Source organism: Telopea speciosissima, chromosome 5, assembly GCF_018873765.1.
Source record: "Telopea speciosissima isolate NSW1024214 ecotype Mountain lineage chromosome 5, Tspe_v1, whole genome shotgun sequence".
NCBI lineage: Eukaryota > Viridiplantae > Streptophyta > Magnoliopsida > Proteales > Proteaceae > Telopea > Telopea speciosissima.
Genome location: NC_057920.1, coordinates 9,757,226 through 9,779,325, shown reverse-complemented (window position 1 = coordinate 9,779,325; position 22,100 = coordinate 9,757,226). Strand labels below are relative to the sequence as shown.

The 22,100-nt window shown below is 39.5% G+C and overlaps 2 protein-coding genes across 4 annotated transcripts; one reads left to right on the top strand and one right to left on the bottom strand.

The window, feature by feature from the left end:
* Positions 1–4,540: 4,540 nt before the first annotated feature.
* Positions 4,541–6,895, top strand: LOC122661098 (protein BZR1 homolog 1-like). 3 transcript variants are annotated; one of them, XM_043856414.1, is made up of 3 exons: positions 4,541–5,059; positions 5,734–6,520; positions 6,606–6,895. In XM_043856414.1, the coding sequence occupies exons 1-2, from the start codon at positions 4,835–4,837 to the stop codon at positions 6,472–6,474; spliced, it is 966 nt and encodes a 321-aa protein (XP_043712349.1). In that variant the 5' UTR covers positions 4,541–4,834; the 3' UTR covers positions 6,475–6,520; positions 6,606–6,895. The 3 variants fall into 3 exon arrangements, with proteins under 3 accessions (XP_043712349.1, XP_043712350.1, XP_043712348.1); XM_043856415.1 differs by having other exon boundaries at positions 5,737–6,895; XM_043856413.1 differs by having other exon boundaries at positions 5,734–6,895.
* Positions 6,896–8,760: 1,865 nt separating this feature from the next.
* On the bottom strand, positions 8,761–17,160 carry LOC122661097 (DNA-3-methyladenine glycosylase 1). Its single transcript, XM_043856412.1, has 4 exons — positions 16,417–17,160; positions 14,091–14,232; positions 10,466–10,607; positions 8,761–9,285 (listed from the first exon to the last, which is right to left on the bottom strand). Exons 1-4 carry the CDS (start codon positions 16,796–16,798, stop codon positions 8,950–8,952), a joined length of 1,002 nt encoding a protein of 333 aa, XP_043712347.1. The 5' UTR covers positions 16,799–17,160; the 3' UTR covers positions 8,761–8,949.
* Between the last annotated feature and the right edge of the window lie 4,940 nt (positions 17,161–22,100).

Here is a 22,100-nt window from a genome sequence, read left to right as displayed (position 1 = left end):
TGATAACAATAGCCTCCCTAATGGCTAAAAAAGGCTTGTACCAAGGAATCTTTGTACGCTTTATATACCGCATACTTAATCCCCAAAGGAAGAACATTGTCCTAAGATTTATTCGCTAATTGATTATTAATAAATCTATTATTTTCTTCAAAACATTCTTATCTTTTTTCTAGCTAATTATTTATTTGAAACCTTCCATGTATCTTCAATTATAAGAATTCTTCTTGGGTAATGTTGTAAGAATGTAACATATAAAAGACAGTCTCATAAAAAAAAATAAAGGTGAAAATAGCACTTGTAATTTGTAGTCCATATGGAGTCTATATTTTCAAAAATAAACAAAAATAATAATAAAAAATATATGTGAGAAAAATTACAAACTTTTTCATTAAAAGCAAAATGTGCTACCAAGTCAAAAGTATTATTCTTCATCTAATATATTATTTTAAAAAGTAGCAAATGTCCATATCTAATTTAAATATACTATCAACAGTTTTCTCACTATAACCTCCAAGTGACAGACTATTTTGAAAGGACTGAGTTTTCCTTTAGCGACGGTCAATGGGGGTATCCATTGATAGAGGCCTTCGATCTGTGTCCATAGGGATAAGACTATTTTGAAAGGACTGAGTTTTCCTTTAGCAACGGTCAATGGGGGCATCCGTTGATAGGGGCCTTCTTCATCTAGTATACTATTTTTAAAAACTAACAAAGTTTAAAATCTAATTTAGATATACTATCAATAGTTTTTTGTCAATTTTGAAAGGACCGAGTTTTCCTTTAGCAATGGTTAATGGGGGTATCTATTGATAGTGGCCTTCGATCTGTGTCCATAGGGGACTGTGCATAGTAACGGGTATGTTTGACCATTCATAAATAGAAGGACAGATAATTTTTTATGGCCATTGATGGGGTGGTGATCCTTCGCCGTGTGGTGAAGGAAAAATTCTTCCATTTTGAAATTTACAAAAAACAAATGTATTTGAAAGCTATTTGATTTAGATATTCTAATGACATTAAGAACAAAAGGTAGGGTAAAAGGTTTCCTACACGTTCTATTTATGAAATTTCTCTTAAATTACTTGCAAAATTGGCACATGGTTAGTCAAATGGGGGGCCAAATTTTTATGGACAAATAAACTTGAAGGTTCCCAGCCTACATGTGAAGTATCAGTTTAAATTTTATGGATGATAAAATTGAAGGTTCCCTGCCTACATGTGAAGTATCGGCTTAATCGGAAGTTGCCAAGTGGTAAAATAAAACTTTGATATTTAGGAATAGGTGAAGGGGATAGACATATATGGACAATTAAAAATATAAGAATGCATGAGCATACGTGGAAGGGCATTTAAGTTGAGTTTGAAATTAGATATGTGGCTAATCAAGAAGGTGTACAACGAATCCAATTGTCAGTTGACTAAAAGTAATAATCCACGTGGCTCACATGGTGGATAATTTTGGAAGCCCTTCTAAAACATGGACATGTAAAGTGTAAATGCATTTTCTCCTAAATTGTATTTCCACATTAATATGCATTGTGATTCAAGAGAAATTCGAAGAATTCAAACTTTGAGGCCTTATTGACCTTATTTCTTTTCAAAACCCTTAAAATATGTCACGCGTCTTAATAACAAGAGATCCATACCAAGAGATTCAAAACCCTTATATATGTTTATTTCTCATAAAAAAAATTAATAAAAAAAAAGAGATCCAATACCAGTTATTTGATCTTTTGAAGGATAAAACTAACTTTCACCATGCATAATCTTTTCTAAGATTATGGAAAGATAAGATGACGGATCCAAGGTCATTATAAGATAAATATCTATATAAACCAAATCGCAAATTTTAGGTCCAATTTAATCATATGATCTACTATGTATTTAAATAGAAAAATAATATATCTTATTGTGTCTTACAGATGTCATTTAAGTTATAAGGTAACGTGTATGATTCCATCCCTCAAACCCTTATTTCTGTGATTATAAATTTTTTTTAGAATAGAGAGATTAATAATTTAAAAATAATAGAACAGATGGACCAATGACTTGGGTCAAGCGGGTCTAGTCAAATAAAGTTTTATTGAATCAACTAATTTGACTCATTGAATGGTACTCAAGGAACAATATTCCTATTACTTTCAAAAGTTTATTTGTACTCACATTGACTTTGTCATGTTTGGAGTTTAAGGGCCTCAGATAAAGGTTAATTACATTTTTGAAATAAGCTTCTCTAGGCAAAATTACAAGTTGTTTTATGTATTTATTTATATTTTTTATAAGGGAGAATGTTCTCTGTATCACAGCGCAGCCTACGCCCAGACATATGGACAACTTGTGCAGGGGGCAGGGTGGTCATTGCGCCCACCCTCATGTGCCTGGGTGCAGACTGTGCTGGGGCATAGAGAACAACACCCATAAATTTATTAAAGCTTAAGAAAGGAAGCAATAGAATTTGAAATAAGCTTATCATAAGCATAATTGCAAGTTGTTCTATTTATTTTTATTGTCTATATAAATTTATTAAAGCTTAAAAAAAAGAAGCAATTGATAAATATGAATCTCTCTCTCTCACACACACACACTACATGTTTTTGCCTTTATTAAGATAAATTTAAGAGGTAACATCTAACAAAATATGATACCAACTCCATGGCCAGTTGTTATCATCCAACTCCGTCAAAAGCTACATCTGTATATAGTTGTGAAAGTTTTAAAAGAAGTTATAGCCATCAAAATGAGAGCAGACCTCGGTGCAATGGTAAGGTTGCTCCATTGCAACTTAGTAGTCACAACTTTGAGTCGGGACAACCTCTCCTCGAAATGGGGTAAGACAGTGTATATTATGACCTTTCCTAAACCCTGCAATGGTGGGAGCCTCGCCGATTTACATTGGACGGGTATTGAGGCAAGGCTTAATGAGGTGTCCAAAAAAATTAAAATCAAAATTACATCATATCAATTGGAATAGTTTAGTAGCTTAAACAAAAACAATGGAAAACTTTCATTGATAAGTATGAGATATTTCTACCACCCAAAAAAAATAAAATAAAGGTAAGTATGAGATATTCCATTATTACATATTAGTCTTTTATCTTGATGGACATATCAAACTTTTTTATTTGAGTATGAAAAAGAGACAATGAATGATTTTCCATCCGCTGGAATTTTGACAAGTGCAAGGAAAACAAAAGAGATTTTTGTTTGCAAACTGTGAGCAAAGAAGTTAGGTATTTCATGTCTACATAGCTAGATTAGATCAGGGTTTAGTGTTCGACACAAAACTATCAACTTAATTTCCATCAGTTGTCAAGTCCTAAGCGTGAAAAACTCGTCACATGATATAGGCTGTGATTACGGGTGCCAATTTAGCTCATAATGCACTGATCAAAGAATGTAGAGGAAGAGATGAAGGGAGGGAAGAGAAATCCTACTCTTGCAAGTAGCTTATTGGTCCAGTTCCCTTCGTAACCCCTAAAGCCTGAATCCGTTAAAAAACCTGACCGATTACCTCGAATCGGATCAATTTACACCCTTAGCTGTGGTCATTCATACATGACCACGAGTAAAAATCAAACCCTTTATAGTTTGATATATTTTTTTTATTCATATATTTATATTGAAAGTATGTGAGGGAAAGTCATACGGTAAAGGAACGAATCGTTATTCACTGCTGTTACAGCATGGTGTTGTACTGCATCGTGCGATGGTGCAGAAGCCATGTGACACAGTGGGTCCTACATGACGCATATAGCCTCTGTAGCACCGCACAATGCAGTACAGCATCGTACAATTACAGCATAGGATAAAAATTCTCATTTATAAAGAGAAAGAAAGAAAGACCATACCACCAAGCCACCATAGAAAACAAATCAAACCAAATCTAAGTAAGCTGTGAATGGAATTCCGAAGGATCAAGCGTTTTTCTTTTTTTCTGATTAAAGAAGGGATAAGTTTCAAGTTAGTCCAATTCTGAAGTCGTGAGTGAGAAACCGGTGACCAGTCGGGTAAAAATGTTGAAAAAGAACGTGCTTTATACGCAATGGGACCCCCAGCTTTCCTCGGCTGTTATTCACATCCATTGATGGATCATTGGAATCTAAAAATCACAAAACGGTTGATCTACTCCTGTAGCTAAGATGTTGGGTAACTAAGGTGTCAATTGGTTGGTTCGATCTGATTTTAGTTCGGGCTGAATCGGTTTCAGGGTGGCAAGGATGAATCCGAAACCAAACCACTAAAAAATGCTTCGATTTCGGTTTTGGGTATCAGTTTCTCTAATCGATTAGGTTTATGTTTAGGTTTGACATATATAGATGGATGCAAAATTATAGAAAAAAAAATACGGGTTTTAATGAATTTTGTGCCGATATCAGGTTGTTTCAGGTTATATCGGTTTGATTCGGGCCGGTTTCACCGATTTCAAATAGGTTTTGATACCCCTAGGGTACCAATCAGACGGTCAACAGCAATGCCCCATGCCTCATTGCTCATGTGAAGGTACAGAACTACAAAATGTAAGCTTTCCCTCCACCTCGTTCTCACTTCACTACACTCTCGTTCTGTCGTCCAGTTCTATCTTCTAGGTGTGAAAAAACAGAAAAAGGAAGAGAGAGAGAGACAGAGAATCTAAGTGTAATTTCCTTTCAGCTTCGGATTTCGATTATTGAATATTGATTAGAGAGATACGTTATTTTATTAGTGTCAATTGTTATTGAAGAAAGCGTGTTGCCTCGTGGGTGAGTTTTAAGTCTCTTTACGAGCGAGCGAGAGAGAGAGAGAGAGGGTTGTGCCGTTTTGGGCTGTGGGGGGTGGTCGGTGTTGGCCGGGAAAAATGACGACGAGAGGGTCATCAGGGAGGTTGCCGACATGGAAGGAGAGAGAGAACAACAAGAGAAGGGAGAGAAGGAGAAGGGCTATCGCTGCTAAGATATACTCTGGGCTCAGAGCGCAGGGCAACTATAAGCTTCCCAAGCACTGTGACAATAACGAGGTCTTGAAGGCCCTCTGTTCTGAAGCTGGTTGGGTCGTCGAAGAAGATGGCACCACTTATCGCAAGGTTCCTCTTCTCCCCTTTCTTCTCCTTTTTATCTCTTTAGCTTCTTGTTTCGGTGATTAAGTATTCCTCTTTTTTCAGTTTCCAAATAGATCTCATTCTGTTTTGATCTGAAAAGAAAAAGCCCTTACTGCGTTTCGAACTTCTCATTTTCTCCTATAGTTTGACTTGCATGTGTATATCTAAGGTCTTAGGTGTAATTCGAATTTGGGAACAGGAAATGGTTTCTATTGATTTTGGTTTCTGGCCAATCTCTCAAATTATTGGTTTTCCTATGGAGGTTGGAAAATTTCCCCCCCTTTTTAAAATTTCCTCCTTATCTTCTTCGAATTTTCGACTTTGGTGTTTGGAAATCGCTAGCAAACTTCATCGTTTTCGGGAGATCTTGTATATTTTGGCTCTTGAAAACAAAATCCCTATTTTGCTGTCCGTTCTGTGAGCTGAAATGAATGGTATTGAAATTTCCGATGATTTTTCCCTTTTTTGGTGTTCTGTTTTGGATCTGACAACAATCTTGGCCGGAACTGGAAGTCTGTGATCACTGGTTCCTTCCCGAGTTTAATAGGATTTGGGACTGAAGAAGGGAGGAATCAGAGAACCCATTTGAACAATCCATTTAGTCATTCATGCTATTCTTCTCACAACATTGCTTAAATTTCTGTTTTTTTTTTCTTGAACAGGGATGCAAGCCACCCCAAACAGAAGCCGCGGGCATTTCAACCAACATCAGTCCATGTTCTTCGCACCAACCAAGCCCAGCATCTTCTTCATTCCCAAGCCCTGTTCCTTCTTACCATGCAAGCCCAGCTTCTTCTTCCTTCCCAAGCCCTTCTCGTTATGATGCCAACGCTTCGTCCTCCTCCTATCTCCTACCATTTCTCCGAAACCTGGCCTCCATCCCTTCGTCACTTCCACCTCTGCGCATCTCCAACAGCGCACCTGTCACTCCGCCACTCTCATCCCCTACCTCCAGAACTCCAAAGATGAGACCCGTCCCTGACTGGGATTTACTCACCAACAGTTCCTCCATGGCCTCCTTCCGCCACCCACTGTTCGCCGCCTCAGCCCCTGCAAGCCCAACTCGTCGCCACCATTTCCATCCTGCCACCATACCCGAATGCGACGAATCCGACTCCTCTACTGTTGATTCCGGCAGATGGGTCAGCTTCCAAACGGCAGCATCACCACCTTCTGCAGCTCCGGCGTCTCCTACGTTCAATCTGGTGAAGCCCCTTGTGGTTCAGACGAACTCGACCCATTACGACCCCGCTACAGAGTGTGGAGGGATAGGTTGGAAGCGAGGACCGGAGTTCGAGTTTGAGAGCGGGAGGGTGAAACCATGGGAAGGTGAGAGGATTCATGAAATGGGCGTGGATGATCTAGAGCTGACACTGGGGAGCGGCAAGGCTCGGAATTAAAGGTGAACTAAGATCAGAAGGGAAAAAGCTCGTTTCTTTGATAATGGGGATTTAATCGTTTTAGTTGTTGTCCCTGTTTGTTCGTCGTTCGTTGGACATGACCAGGTCTACAGATAGTAAGGTTCTTGGCTTGGGTTTTCTCTACTCATCACTGGTTCAAGATTTGGTTTTCTTTTGATGCTGTACTGTGTAATGGTTCTAATCTCTTAGGGATCCAGATTAGTTCCTGATAGAAAGAGCTGGTGATTGCTGAAGAACAGACTTTCTTCATGGGATAATCTGAGATTTACATTGGGGGAAACTTGTGGTTCCTTTGTAAATGGCATAGGATTAAAGAGAAGAGAAAGAGATAGTAGTAGGACTGTAGGTTGTTAAACTTGCTATTATTAATCCTAAATTCTTCTTTTGGTCTATTTCAAGTGATCATTTTATTTGGATTTTATTTGGGCTGCAATTTCTTCTGTGAAATCTTTCTGTAAACAGACAAGAACCTCAAAACATTTGAAGTTAGTTGTTTCCAATTGAAAGGGTTATCTTCTTCTGTAACTAGTTTCTGTTGTCCTTTTTCTCTCTCATCTGGAACTCTTCCTCTATTAACATATATTTAAGTCAGTAATGGGTAGGTACTTCCATTACTGAAATTGTTAACTGTGATGGATTTTAAAGGGAAAGTGGATATAGACATATAGTATAGTATCAAGGGGAGAGGGATATTGGAGGAGAGAGTGGGTCCTCTGTATTAACTTGTTATCCATTAGGGTTACACTGAGCTTTCTATGTTCTGCGGGTCAAAAGAGCATCTTAGAACAGAAAAAGTCCTCATAAGGGTACCTCCTTTGGCTCCTTTTCCATGTGATCTTGTGTTCCATTTTATGGGGCATGTGAACCTCTACCCCTCATGTTGTGCACTCGTCGTTTTGTTCGAGATAGTTTATTCACACATACCCTTTTTTTTAAAATAGGATAACGAGTCGGTGGGCTATAGTACACTATTACATATTCGCAAGGCATACAAAATTTAAGACTTTAGTCACCCATCCATACACCTCCAACCCCCCTACCCTAGTAATGAGAACCCACACCCACACCCACACCCACACCCAGGGTTTCAAGAATCGGGGAATCGGATCGAAAATCACCCGATTCAGATTAAATCGGTGACCGTCAAAGCGATCAATTACGATCCAAATCAAATCAACACTGACTGCCACTTCTGTGACCGATTACGCGTTTTAAAACCCTGTCCACACCCTCTTCTTTCATTCGCCTAGCCTCTGTCCCTTAGCAGAAAGGGGGTGAAAAGGTAATGTTAATTCAGTGCCAAGCTAGCCCTGTGGAAACAAAGATGTGAAAAGTTGTTGAATGGGTTGCTGTTTCTGAAAGCTTTTGGATCACTCGGACAAGAAGAAGGTTCCAATACATTAGAACCATTAGGCAGTTGTGAAACTTATCAAGAAGGAACCTTGTATATCCAGTGCACATGGAGGGGTTTGATTGCTTGAGTTGGCTAGCTGATCACCATAAAGGCAGCAGCCCAAAAGGGATTTGATTTGGATATACATTCATCAATAATTCAAGAGGAAGCATGACAATTCAACTACTAAGTTTCGAACCCATAACATTCTGACCACTTGACCTCATACATAATCTTGCATTTAATGCAATTCTGAATATAAAAAAGATGGCCTTTAACATTAAAAAGACTGATAGATAGCACTATAAAGAAAATATGTGCTGCTACTGCCAGTGTATCTAATGGAATGAACCATCTACCACTGCTGCAACTGTAACAGTTGAATAAAGAGATATATCATGAAGTGGATCATAATCAAATTGAACCAAATGTAGGCATATCAATGCTGCTACTTGTCATGTTTTTGGATCAAATTCAGTTCAAGATCCAAGCAATTGAAAAACTCTACTCCACCAATGTCTAGTGGCTAAATAAATCAATACAATTATATATATATAGGGGGGGGGGTGTGGAGGGTTAAAATAACAATCCTCGAGGCAAAAGAGCCATCTATTGTGCACAATTTTGAATTGATGAATTTAACTTCAAATGCTAACTTTTATGGGAAGAACTCTGATGCAAATTGTGATGCAGTGATACTGTGGAATTGGTGTAATGACACCATTAAAGGTCAGACAGGTTCTTTCCTGAAGATGATCTAGACAAACCACCACCTCTTTCCACTTTTCCTTTGTTGTAGTTTGACTAAGAAGAATGGAATTTCTGACTAGGGTCAGTGTTGAAACTTGTAATGGAATGCTGTTGTAAGATCATGGAAGAAATTTGACTACATATGAAACTACTATTATCTGTAGCTGGGGTCAAAGATACACAAGAGAGGAAAGCATGCTAACATAACATTTCCACGAAAGCAACACTCACCTCATTATCTTCACATATTTTACATTTTCCATTCATCACTCGGTTTAAGTAGGCTGCAAGAAGAATGGCACCTTGAGAATTCAGATGTGAGACAAGCATGTCTTCTCCAAGTCTTCAGCTAGTACTTCTGTGCTTTCAATCTTGGTTTTAAAATCCGTTTGGATATTTGAATTGCATTCTTGGTAACGGAAGCAGGTTATGAGGTGGTCATTAACAATTCCAGACACCTGCATGAATGAATAAATAACCGTCGGCCCTACACAACGAAAACCTCTTCGCATCAGATCTTTGCTCATTGCCTCAGATTTAGGTGTCTTAACTGGTACTTTACGCACATAACGGAATCCATTTTTGATTGGTTTATTATTCACAAAGCTCCAGCAATAGCTTGCAAATGAACCAAATTCCTGTTGAATCTGCCAAAGAAAGGATAACCGAACAACATTCAGTAGGAGAGCATCTCTTTAACATGCATACACAACACAACAGGCATGTAGGCTAACATTTAAGACTGAATTTTCTTCCTTTATTTTTTCTTGAAATATGTCTTAAAACCCTTCTAGAGAGAATCCACTACAAAAAGCCATTGTTTGGTTTCTATATCATCAGATGCATAATAGAAGAAAATCTGACTCTCACCCTTTCTTGCAGTTTTCCTGTTGTCTAAGCTAATAGGCATCTCCATCCATCTACCGAAGGACAACTCTCAGGATCTTCCCCCTTACCCCTCACCCCCAAAAAAAAAAAAAAAGGGAAATATGCTCCAGTGACCAGAAGCTTATCAAAACTATTTTTTCTTATATTTTTTTAATTTAGTAGGATTTACCCCTTGTTTCACCATTTTCATGTCATTTCAAGCCATATCATGCTAATCCAAACATAACCATTAATTAAACATGTCATGTTGTTCAGGTTGGGGGCTATTTTATTGGGTTGTGTTAAGCTCATGTTTGGGTCGATTTTGTGTTATCCTTGGTTTTGACATGACTTGAAACCAACCTGACCCAACCTGTTGTTACCTTTAGCTTGGATGGTCCACAATAGCCTTCCACAATTTTCAACTCAGGCTGCTTCTGCTTTGCTACCCTAAGCAATTATTAAAGCATTAGAATGACATGTGGAGAAGTTAGACTGGTCTGAAATTTAACCCGTGTCTAGTGTCTACATGATGACATGGAAAATATGTTCTGAATTTGGCTGCTAAACTGAACTGTAATTTTGTAGGTTATAGCATGGTGTGCTGGAAACTCTTCAAGATTCGGGTGTGCCTGAACCTCCCCCCCCCCCCCCCCTTCACCTTTTTATGTTGGATGCTCCTTCTACTTACAAGTTATAAAAATACCAGATAAGGTTTTCATCTTCCATGGTTCTGATGGATGTATTGATGGGAGATCTCCCTAAGGGCTTTCTTTTCTCATTCTTTGCTCTTTAATATATAATTCTCTTTTATTATATTTAAATTCAAAGTTTTAAGCATTTTTGTTAATTACAATTCAAATACATCAGGATCTTCAGGTTAATAACATGCGGCAATACAAAATGGGAAGGGGTTGGGTCAGAATGTGGCAAATATCTTGGCTTTAGTTTGAACTATACCTTAATCATCTGCCTAGCATTCTCCACAACTGCACGAAGTTTTGGTTCTGATAGCAAGGTGCTTCCAGTTGCTTTTAGAGCCAGGATCTTCTTCTCAGTGAAATTTGCAACAGATGTGGGGTCAAAATTGTCAAAAACTTTCCTGCCAAAATGATTCAAGAAACAGCATCAAAACCCACATTGATGAAGTTATCTTTTTGTTCATTCCTCAGCATATTTGTTTTTCTGGCATTGGCATAGTGATTGCTAGTTGTTACTAACATGGCTATAAATCTGAGAGAATTATGTACAGTAGTTTTCAGTTTGGGATGCATAATGAGAGAGTGGTATACTAAAATCTGGGATGTATTACTTCAACCATGGCAAAGGGGTCATATTGACCTAATCCAGGTTGTATCATTTGAAGACTGGAGTGTGCGATGTATTACTTCAACTATGCTCATAGACCTCCTAACTTTGTGCAAAGTACTTCCTTAAGTGATGCTGCAAACTTGAAGACTTTCCTATGATTTCCATACCTATATAATTTTTACATGAATTCCACAGATGAGATCATGGGAATATTCTGATGTCCCCACTGGGTGAACTCAAGGTCAAACTCAAAATTTGATTCCATGTTTATGTTAGTATCAGGTTACTGGGCTGCGCAGCAGGATAGGCTGCACAGATAGATTATGCAGCCACCCAACATATCAACCAGCACATCAGTCGATATCATATGGGATCCCAAAGTCTGGTCTAGAAAGCTTAAAGAAAAAGTTTCACCAGGTCCAATAAGTTTGGTCCAAGCCCATTAACATACAGTTAGTAGAATATTCCTTTAGTTATTTACTTTAGGGTGAATTTTCAGTCGTAGTCTTATTTTATTTCTAAGTGTCGGATTAAATGTCCTTAGAGTCTAGGACTTCAAGTAAGTCATCTCATATTTGGAAATACAGTGTTAGTTTCTCAGTAAGTTGTTTAAGAATGACCCAAATTCAACTATCAAGAAAAATATGGGTCCAAAATTGAAAATATGTCCTTTTCTGACTCTGCATATTTACATAAAGAGATCCCTCTCTTTCCCCCTCAAATGGGTTCTTATTTAAATAATTATTCTTCAGGAAGCATTAAAAGTTCTTGGTTTTTGTTGTCCAATACTTTTAAAGCAGGCCCTCTTATAACTAAAGTCATGGTGGAAAGAAATTTTATCAATTAAGAGATTATTATGGTTCCGATCTACAAAAATAAAGGTGATATTCAGAGTTGCAATAACTATAGAGGCATAAAACTAACGAGTCATACTATGAAATAATGAGAGAGGGTTATTGAAGCCCACCTGAGAAGAGCAACTACTTTCTTGATGAACCACTTTGGTTTTATGCCAGGTTGATCAACAGCAGAGGCTATTTACTTAGGAGGTTCATGGAAAAATTTAGAATTTGCAAGAAGGATCTCCATATGGTCTTTATTGACTTAGAAAAGCCCTATGACAAAGTCCCTAGAGAGTTTATCTGGCATATTTTAGAGAAGCAACGGGTGTCTAGTAAGTAAGTGAATATAATTAAAGATATATATATGATGGTGCGTTGACTAGTGTGAGAACCGTGGGAAGTCAAGGTAGTAAATTTCCAATTATAGTTGGGTTACATCAAGGATCAGCTTTAAACCCTTATTTGTTTGCGCTTATCATGGATGATTTAACCAAGAAGATTCAAGATGAAGTTCCTTGGTGTATATGTTTAGCTGATGTTATTGTTTTGGTAAATGATAAAAAAACAGAGATTAACATTAAGTTGGAGTTATGGAGGTTTTAAGATAAGTAGAGCAAAGATGGAGTATAAGATGTGTAACTTTAGTTACACTAAGATAGATAACGAAATGGTGAAAATTGAGGAGAGAGAGATACCGTAAAGTGATTATTTTAGAAATATGGGGTCAACCATAAATAAAGGAGACATAGAGGACGATGTTTTACAGAGAATTAAAGTGGGATGGATGAAGTGGAGATGTGTGTTCGGAGTGTTGTGTGATCGGCGTATTCCTTTAAAGCTTAAAGAAAAATTTTATAGGACAGTCATATGACCGGCTATGATGTATGGGGCAGAATGTTGTAGTTAAGAACCATCATATAGATAAACTAAGTGTAGCAGAGATGAGGTTGTTGAGATGGATGTGCGGCAAAACTAGGAAGGATAAAGTAAAGAATGACCATATTAAAGCTAATTTGGGAGTTACCCCAATACAAGATAAGCTCCGTGCAAGTTGTTAGAGGTGGCATAGCCATGTTCAACAGAGGCCTTGGGATGCACTAGTACGGAGGAGTGATTTGATTCAGTTTGAAGGTTCTAAAAGAGCTAGGGGCAGGCCTAAAATAACCATAGGAGAAGTAGTGAGGAAAGACATGCATAGTTTAGGCCTTGTCTCAAGTATGATCTTAAATAGAGCTGATTGGAGGGCAAGGATCCATGTAGCCGACCCCATTTAGGAGTGATATTGCTGAGTTGGTGTCGATGTTGTTGTGCTCTTTTGTTTTTACTATTATTTTTTATATTTTGTCTTTGCAAGGATCCATGTAGCCGACACCATTTAGTTGGGATAAGGCTGAGTTGTTATTGTTGTTGTTGTTTGTAAGTTACAAGTATGAGCAATGGGTTCCTGGTGGGCACATCAAGAAAGGCCTTCTGCCATGTGGCAGGTCCAATGAGGCCCAATTTTTTTGGACAATGAGACTCTACAGTCCCCTGCTTTTTGCAGTCAAGTTTCAGCCGAATTTGGTCAACAAATGGCAACATAAAGTTTTGAGAATCCAAGACTACCAAGAGGGTGCACGGCAGTACATGGACTATGAAGAGAGTTCATGCCAATACAGAGGAGGGTATATGGTTGGATTTGGAAATGAGATTTGATGTGTGGACAATCCAGACCATAGTAGTCACGGCAACTACGTGATCCAAGGCATTGGAGGGAGCTTGGACAACTATGATTCAGACCATGCCCTATCTATCCAATGGTTAGAATTTCCACATATGTAATCCTTCCTATATGGACCGTGCAAAAGAAGACCTGCCGATAAAAAATATTTAAAAAAAAAAAAAGAAGAGAAGAAGATGACTATTTGCGTATATTGTTATGATCTGAAAACCCAATTTGATTCCTTGAAAGTATTAGGGTTAGTTATGAAAAGTTATTTGTTCATTAAATGTTGATTATAACAGGGATTACTGTATTCAAACATGGTTCTTACTAAATGGAAAACAGATTTGGATTTTATCTAATTTTCTACAGAATTTTCCATTGTGCCCTCCAATTTTAAGTGACTGCCTTTTGGTGTGAGTTATTGATTCCACACTTGCAGTTTAAGTGAGTCCTGGCATTGTCTTTTTCAACAATATGGATGCAACCATAGTTGTCAAAGGCGTCCAGGCGCCTTGGTTGACTAGGCGGATGGATGCCTTGGTCGCCTTGAGTTCAAGCCCCCTCCAACGCCTTGACAATTGTGGATGCAACCCTTGGAGGAATAGAACTCAGACCCAGTACCATGAATACCAGAACATGTGCCAATCATATAACTGGTAATTAGGAAGTTTTTTTTTTTTGGCGGGGAGGGGGGATTGGGTTCGAATACAGTCGAACTTAAAGATACCTGAATATGTCTCTCTTGTTAAGAATAGTTGGCCAGCTGAGTTCAGCCAATGCTTCAGATAAAACAAGCATCTCAAATAGTTTCCGGTCATCATGAACTGGAACTCCCCATTCCTCGTCATGGAATGAAATATAAATTGGGTCTGTAAGGAAAATGTAAAAATAAGTGGAACTCATTGACGGTTAAATATACCTTATTACTAAGCAAGCAACTCATATGCTTAATAAGAAAATGCTGCAATAACTTGATAAATAAGGAGAATGAATTGATATCAGGCTCCACAACATCCAAAAGAATGGTTGTGCCATGGATCATAGATTCAAATAAATTCAATCATCAATTGTCCCTGGAAGACTAAAATCATTTTGGGAACCATTTTGTTCCCTCTTCTATGGCCATTTTCCAACATCATTTGCTTGATAATTAGAGATCATTTTCACTATCTGGACAAATCTTCAAGCCATTAATCATGCCTAACCTTTCTCTCTTGGACTCATGTTTATCTCTATAACATGTTTATATACAATTTGGATATAACAAAGTAAGCCTCCAGAATAATTTAATTCATGAAAATGTGCAGTACAAAAAAAAAGTATATAGAATAGTTTTGTCTACACAAAAGTGGTAGCAGGTATTCAAATGTCTGAATTCCAGAAAACCGAGTATCCATTTTGCACAGATTCCTCCTTTACGAAGGTCACATTGTAATCCACCATCTAACATCATCTATTTCCCTTCAGGTAGTTTCTGCTGTAGTTTGGGTTTTTTTATTCTATATCAGGATCTTGTCAAGTTCTGCATGGAGATTTTTCATCCTTGCAGTTAACTCGAAAGCAATGGAGCATTAGTGCAGCAATTAAAGCCATCCATCTTTTCCAAAGTGAAGAATGAAATAATTGCAATGTCCAATCTAATCACTGTCTAAATTTGGTATTGATTAATATTTTCAGTGATACATCAGAATAAAATTAGAAATATTCATTTTCTGTACATCTAAATAGCTCATCCCTAAATATCACAAAAGATGCTTAGCCAACTCTTATTTTGTTTTGGAACCTAAACGAGCAGGTAAAGGTGGTGGGAGGGGGGTGTAATTTTTAGCCATCTGATAGTTTATCTTATTTGATTTTTTATTCGTTAGTTTTTGGGTAATAGTGTTAGGCCATCTGACTATTGAGGTATGTTGTAAAGTAGAAGCTAACATTTACCTATGAGAAGCCTTGCCATTCCTTTTGGGTAAATATGAAGTAGCTGGATCAATCTCGTGCCAGGAATTGAACATTACATGTGGCATACTCGCTGATTAATACAGCAGAAAAATATTTAAAATTTGGCATAGCCTGACAACTGCATTAATATACATGTAGTATCTCATTCGTTTAGACTTTTTCACACATACTAGCTAAAAACTTAAAATACTCGCATAGTTTCTTTACCTTTTTTTAATTATTTATTGAATCTAAACAAGACTTAAACGTTGAAGTGAATACATTTTTATTGCTTTGTGTTCCTTAATGTATATATTAAATTATAGTGATCTAATAGTGCAAAAGTGTATTAATGCTTCTTTTATTATTTCATCAAACAATAACAAATATATTCCAGCAAGTTCCCAATAAGCCCCTAAATTGTACCATATTCTCAGTCCATTTAGTGGGCGTTCCAGCATATTTCTTATAACTGACTGACTATTTCCCCCAACACCAACTAACCTTTGCCAGTGTTTGTTTGGATCTCTATCTAAACTCTGACTTGTTCTTTTATTAGTTCCTTAGTATCCAATTGTTATATGGTTTATTGTCATGCTTAATCAAGGATACTAACATAATTGACACCTATTTCTTTAACCTCAAAAATTGTAGGAAATGTGATCCAGAGGGGGGGGGGGGTTGAGAACCAAGTTAAATTTATATCTATCTATACAGCAAAAAGACATCCCTTAAGTTTTCTCTGTGGTAGACTTACAAGTTCTTAAAGGGCGTACCCAGTGCACGAGGCTCCTGCCACTGTGGGGTCATGGGAGGGTCTCTGCTTTCGCAAAGAGGCTGTTTCCAGATTGTTTTACAAGTTCTTGATTCCAGATATTATATGATTGGTTTTTTTTTCCCTTTAAAACCTTTGCAGCTCTGTCAGTTCACAAATCACACTAGAGTTGTCTGAGTCCAACGGCAAAAACGCGCACACACAGGTGAAAAGGTAAAACAAGAAGTAAAGGACAAAAAAAAAAAAAAAAACAGATAAACATAGACAGGATAATTGGGTAGATTATCTAATAACAAGAGCATCATTTAAAAATTAACAAAATAAGAAAGAGAGAATTCCTCACCAGTGTTCGAAGTGATCCAATCGCACCGATTCAGCTTAACTGGTGTTGACAGGGAAGGAACCTCAACTCCGTCGGGAACCACCTTAACAGATTTCAAACCGTTGGGCTTCATTCTCCTTCCGAAACTCGACATTTTCATAGAAGAAAGCCCGCGAGAAGAATCCGAGGAGCACGAACTGTCAACAGAAAAATTACGTCGGTGAATGGATTCCGAAGACCGACTAACCGGCCCTCTCATCTGTTGCGGTTTCTTCTGAACATCGTTTTTCTGTTTCGATTCTAGTGACTTTGAAACCCTAACACTGTTTCCCGCTGGTCTGAGAACCGATTGGACTTCAGAATCTGTTCTGTTCAAGGGTTGAGACTCAGTAACCACAGACATTGCTACAAACCCCTAAATTTCTCCAAATTTGGGCTCTCTTCGTTCGGTTTCCACTCGGAAATACGACGAAGACGAGTAAGTTTCAGTTGAGTTGACTATAAACTGCACTTTCAGAGTTCATTTCCAAGCTGCAACTACTCTCCTCTCTCGATTTCAGTGCTAAGAAATGAGATCGGTGAGTATTATTTGAGCTAGAATTCGTGAAATATGTCGCCAACCATCAAGAAAACATGCTAAAATGTCAGGATGAGTTAGGGTTCCAAGTGCACAGCAGTGATCACGAAGCAGGAGAAGAGAGCAGAGAAAACAGAGTGGAGGAAAAACGACGAAAAAACGGACGGGTTTCGGAGGTTTAAAGTTCAAACAAAATCTAACCACCATCCGAGGAATGACTGGTTATAGCCGGTGACAATGCTTTCGTTTCTGTCTGGTTCTCGGCTGCGTGTTGAACGGGGTTGTAGCCTGTGGGAGAACTGTTAAATACCGAAAATACCCTTATTTTTATACGAAACTGCATTACCATCGGGTTTAAAAACTCGAGTGGAGATTTCTAGGATAGTATAGGGGTGGTTCTCGGGATCATTATCCTCTCCGGTTCCCTGCCTGATACAGTTGTCCGGTTCTTCTCATAGGGGGCTGGAAATGACGACCTAACCCCCTGCCTAAACACACTGCCCGAATGAAGTTAAGTCGTCATTTTCGCCTCCCTATGAGAGGAACTGGACAACTGTACCAAATAGGGAATCGGACAGGAAAAAAATTCTGGTTCTCGTGGATTAAAAATCCAAAAAAATAAAAAGGTTTTGTTTCCTTGGATCCTTAAGGTTTTTTTTGGTATAAAGAACTTTATTGATGAGAGTGAGAAGTACACATGGAATCCGAGTCACATAGCTGGATAAACCATGGAGTGGATAACGGCTAGATCATCTCACACTCTAAAGATGAGGCCTTCCGAGCCAAGGCATCAGCTACATTGTTGATGAGCCTTGGAATAAAAAAGTACTTACAGTCTGCAAAACAGGATATTAAGAAGTGAATATCTCGAATAACAAGTAGGACCTCCACTGAAGGCAAAGAAGTCTGATTTTGAAGCACTTGGACGATGATCTTGTTATCCGATTCTACAATGATATTGTCCATACCTTCCGAGATAGCATGTAGGGGGCCAGACCGGATGGCAATGGCTTCACCCTGGGCAATCGTCGCGAAGGAAGCAGGGCACGAGCAAGGTAGAACAGGTTGACCGAGAGAGTTTCTGATAATACATCCAATCCCTCCGTTTGCCATATCCTGTTGGCGCGATGCATCACAACTGAGTTTAAAGACGCCATTGGGAGGGGGTTGCCAGGTATCAAAATGTGCTGCCCCTCGCTCCGCGGAGGGAACAGGCATTTGACTATGACCCGTAACATCCATAAACTCCTGAACAGCTGTGGAAGCCAAATTCGCCACCTCCACCGGGGAGAGCTTAGAACCATTATGCAGGGACTCATTCTGCGCACGCCATATATACCAGCATAAGAAGGAACCCAGACCTTGAACCCAATGACCCAAGACTTTATCCCTTTTGGAGATATTGAGCCATTGACCGATCCAAGCACCCACGACTGGTATGTTGAGGGAAGAGGATGTCCAATTGAACGAGAGGGGGCATGCAAACCAAACGACCTGGGCAAAGGGGCATTCTAACAGAATATGGGTTGTCGACTCTAGGGACACTCCACACCTGTGGCACTGAGGATCAACAGGCACCTGGGGCTTAGATAGACCTTCCCCTGTTGCAAGACCACCTGCACACGCCTTCCAGAGAAAATTCATGATTTTTGGAAGGGTAGGACAACTCCAAATAGCCTTCCACATGAAACTGGGCACTACTGGAGTGGAGGAGGGCCGAGGTGGAGCAGTAGCTTGGGCTTGATTACACAATAGGTGATACGCAGACTTAACTGAAAAGTTACCATTACGAGCCCCTCCCGAAATCAACCTATTCTCACAAGGAAAGAGAGGGAGTTTGATGTTAAGAATGGCCTAAGCATCCTGTTGAGAGAAAAGGCTATGGACTAACTCTGAATTCCATGTCATGTTTTCCAAGTTGATAAGTTCCGAGACCCATTTTATTGTGCAATCCATCGGCTTCACCAGCTGAATTTTGAAATTCGATACCTGAGCAAGCCAATTTTCCGCCCAAATGTCCACCCCTTCTCTATTACCAATAGACCAACAAAGCCCAGCCTGAAGCACCTCATGACCAGCCAAGATACTTTGCCATGCCCAAGATGGTTTTGCACCTAATTTCGCTTTCATGAATTCGGTCTTGGGAAAGTATATTTTTTTCATGAACCTTGCCCACGAGGTATCCGGATCCTTCCACAATCTCCAGGCTGCCTTGGCAAAAAGCACGCGGTTATAGAGATTTGGCTCTCAAAAACCCAAACCCCCATTCTCCTTAGAAAGGCAGAGACGCTTCCAAGAAATCCATTTAATCTTTCACTTTTGATCATCACTATTCCAAAAGAAATCAGATGCAAGCTTCCTGATCTTAGCATGATGGCCTGCAGGGAGTCTAAAATGGCTAGCCGCGAATGTATTCATTGACATAGCAACCGATTTAATAAGGGTCTCCTTGCCAGCCTAAGACAGAAGAGCATTCTTCCAACCCTGAAGTCTTCCTCGCACTTTCTCCTCAATCTCCCTGAAGAGTTGAGCTTTAGAGACCCCTATCTCATAGGGCAAGCCCAAGTATTTCTTCGGACCATTGTTGTACCTGACCTTCAAAATTCTGGACAGCCAACGCTTCATTTTCACAGGGGTGTTAGGACTATAAGTGATCGAAGATTTAGAGTAATTGATAGCTTGACCACTCGCCCGACAGTAAGTATTAAAACATTGTTTCAGATCCCATAATTCCTGAAGATTGAGCTTGGAAAACAGCAAGCAATCATCAGCGAATAACAGGTGGGTGATGGGGTCAGAGCGATTACGCACCTTAATTCCTTGTATTTTGCCAGTAACCTTCGCTTGTCTGAGATAGGATGATAGGCCTTGGGCACAGATGATGAAGATCAAAGGGGAGAGGGGATCCCCCTGGCGTAGTCCTCTCGAGGGGTTGATTCTTCCTCTAGCCGAGCCATTGACTAACACCTTGTAGGAGACCGAACTGATGCATTTAGCCACCATAGCCACCCATTTATCAGAAAATCCTAAGGCAAGCTGTATGCGACTAATAAACTCCCAACTCAATCTCTCATAAGCCTTCCTCATGTCAAATTTAATGGCAGCAAATCTGTTCTTTCCCTTCTTCCTATGCTTTATATAATGATATAGCTCATGAGCAGTACAAATATTATCTGAAATTAGCCGCCCTTGCACAAAAGCAGACTAATTAAAGGAGATTACGCTATCCAAGCACCCACTTAGTCTTGAAGCCATAATCCGAGTTATAATCTTCATGGCCACGAAACACAGACTTACAGGTCTGTACTGCTCAACTGATTCCGGGGATGGACACTTTGGGATTAGACATATGAGAGTGTCGTTGACACTCAGTGGGAGGGCTCCAGTATCAAAAAATTCTTGGACAAAACTAACCACTTCTGGGTGGACCTCGGTCCAGAACTTCTGATAGAAAATGGGTGGGAGTCCATCCGGCCCAGGTGATTTAAAGGAACCCATCTCCATAACAGCTTTCCTGATCTCATCAACCGAAGGCCTCGAGCATGGATAATCATTGGATGGGGAGTCTATAACTGGAGTAACAGCCGATAAAACCTCTGTCATAGCCCCTTCATTGGAATCCTCTGCCTCATAATTGTGTTGATAATGAGTTAGGATCTCAGCAATGACACCTTTCTCAGAGGACACCCAGTTCCCCGAAGGAAGCCTGAGTTTAAGAATTTTGTTGGCTTGGCGGCGCTGCACAACTGAAGCATGAAAAAGTGTTGTATTGCGATCCCCACTTTGAAGCCAAGAGTTCCTGGACTTTTGATGCCACATCACTGCTTGCCTGCTAAGTTCCTGCTCGAGTATAGCCGTAATCTCTTTCTAAAGGTCCTGAAGGTCAGGTGTCAAGGGCTGGTCTTGGAGCTCATTCAACCGCTGCATAAGACTATTAATCTGAGTTTGGACATGTCCATACGTTTCTCTATTCCACTTCTGAAACACAGGTTTACAGTTCTTGACTTTTTGTTGCAGAATTTGACCAGCAGATCCAACTCCAGGGAAAGCCCACGCCTTAGCCACTGTGTCCTTGCACTCCGGGTGGCAAAGCCACGTTGCTTCGAATTTGAAAGGACGCTCCCCTGTAGCCTAAACTCCTTCCGAGTCAATCAGGATCGGGTTGTGATCAAGCCCAATACAAGCTTTCACGAAAACCACAGCTTCAGTATGTTGGTTCCTCCATGCATTGTTGGCTAAGGCCCTATCCAGCTGGATTCGTATATTCACAGAGCCCACCCGTTTGTTGTTCCAAGTATATCTTGGCCCTTGAGCTCCTAGATCAATAAGGTGACACATATCGATCATCTCCCTGAAATGTCCGCTATCTCTAGGCTGGTCATTAGTTCCCCCTGACTTCTCGTGCCACCCCAAATAGGAGTTAAAGTCCCCAGCACACACCCACTGATCAGTTCTACCCACCCCAAAAGCTTGGATTCTTTCCCACACCGCAAGCCTCCTCCTTCTATCAGGGTCCCCATAAACCCCCGTGAAATAAAAGGGGGCCACCGTAGAACTGCTAAGAAGAGTGTCAATTGGATCCTTAAGGTTCATGATCAACATAAGGTTAAAAAACAAATTCAAATTTATGTTGATTTCGTTTTTCAATAATGGTCTAGGGTTTGGGGTATGCTTATAGATGTTTGAGCCTTGATGTACATAAAAATAATCCATCAATGGGCAATTGCCACATGGTAGAAGACTAGTCAAAAGAGTTAGCTAGGCTAAAGCTGACGAGTCCCATAAGGAAATGACTCATCAGTATTAGAGCCACGATAGGACTCGACTTTGCCCGAAGAATTGGCTCTTCACTAGCATAGTTGTAGTAGGATTTAGACTCCCTATTATTCATGAGAAGATAGGAGAGCTCCCTAATTTGAGCGGGGAACAAATACCACTTCGTCATGCACAATGGAGTTAACCGAATTCCTTAAGGGGAAATGACTCTTCTTCTAAAAAGAACTCTACAACCACCTCTGAAAACTGTCTATCCTTTATATAGTGAAGGAGGAGGGCCCAAGGTAAATTCATTCAACAATTCTAGAAGCTATACAGCTATTGCTCTTTCTGTATATCTTCATCTTCATAT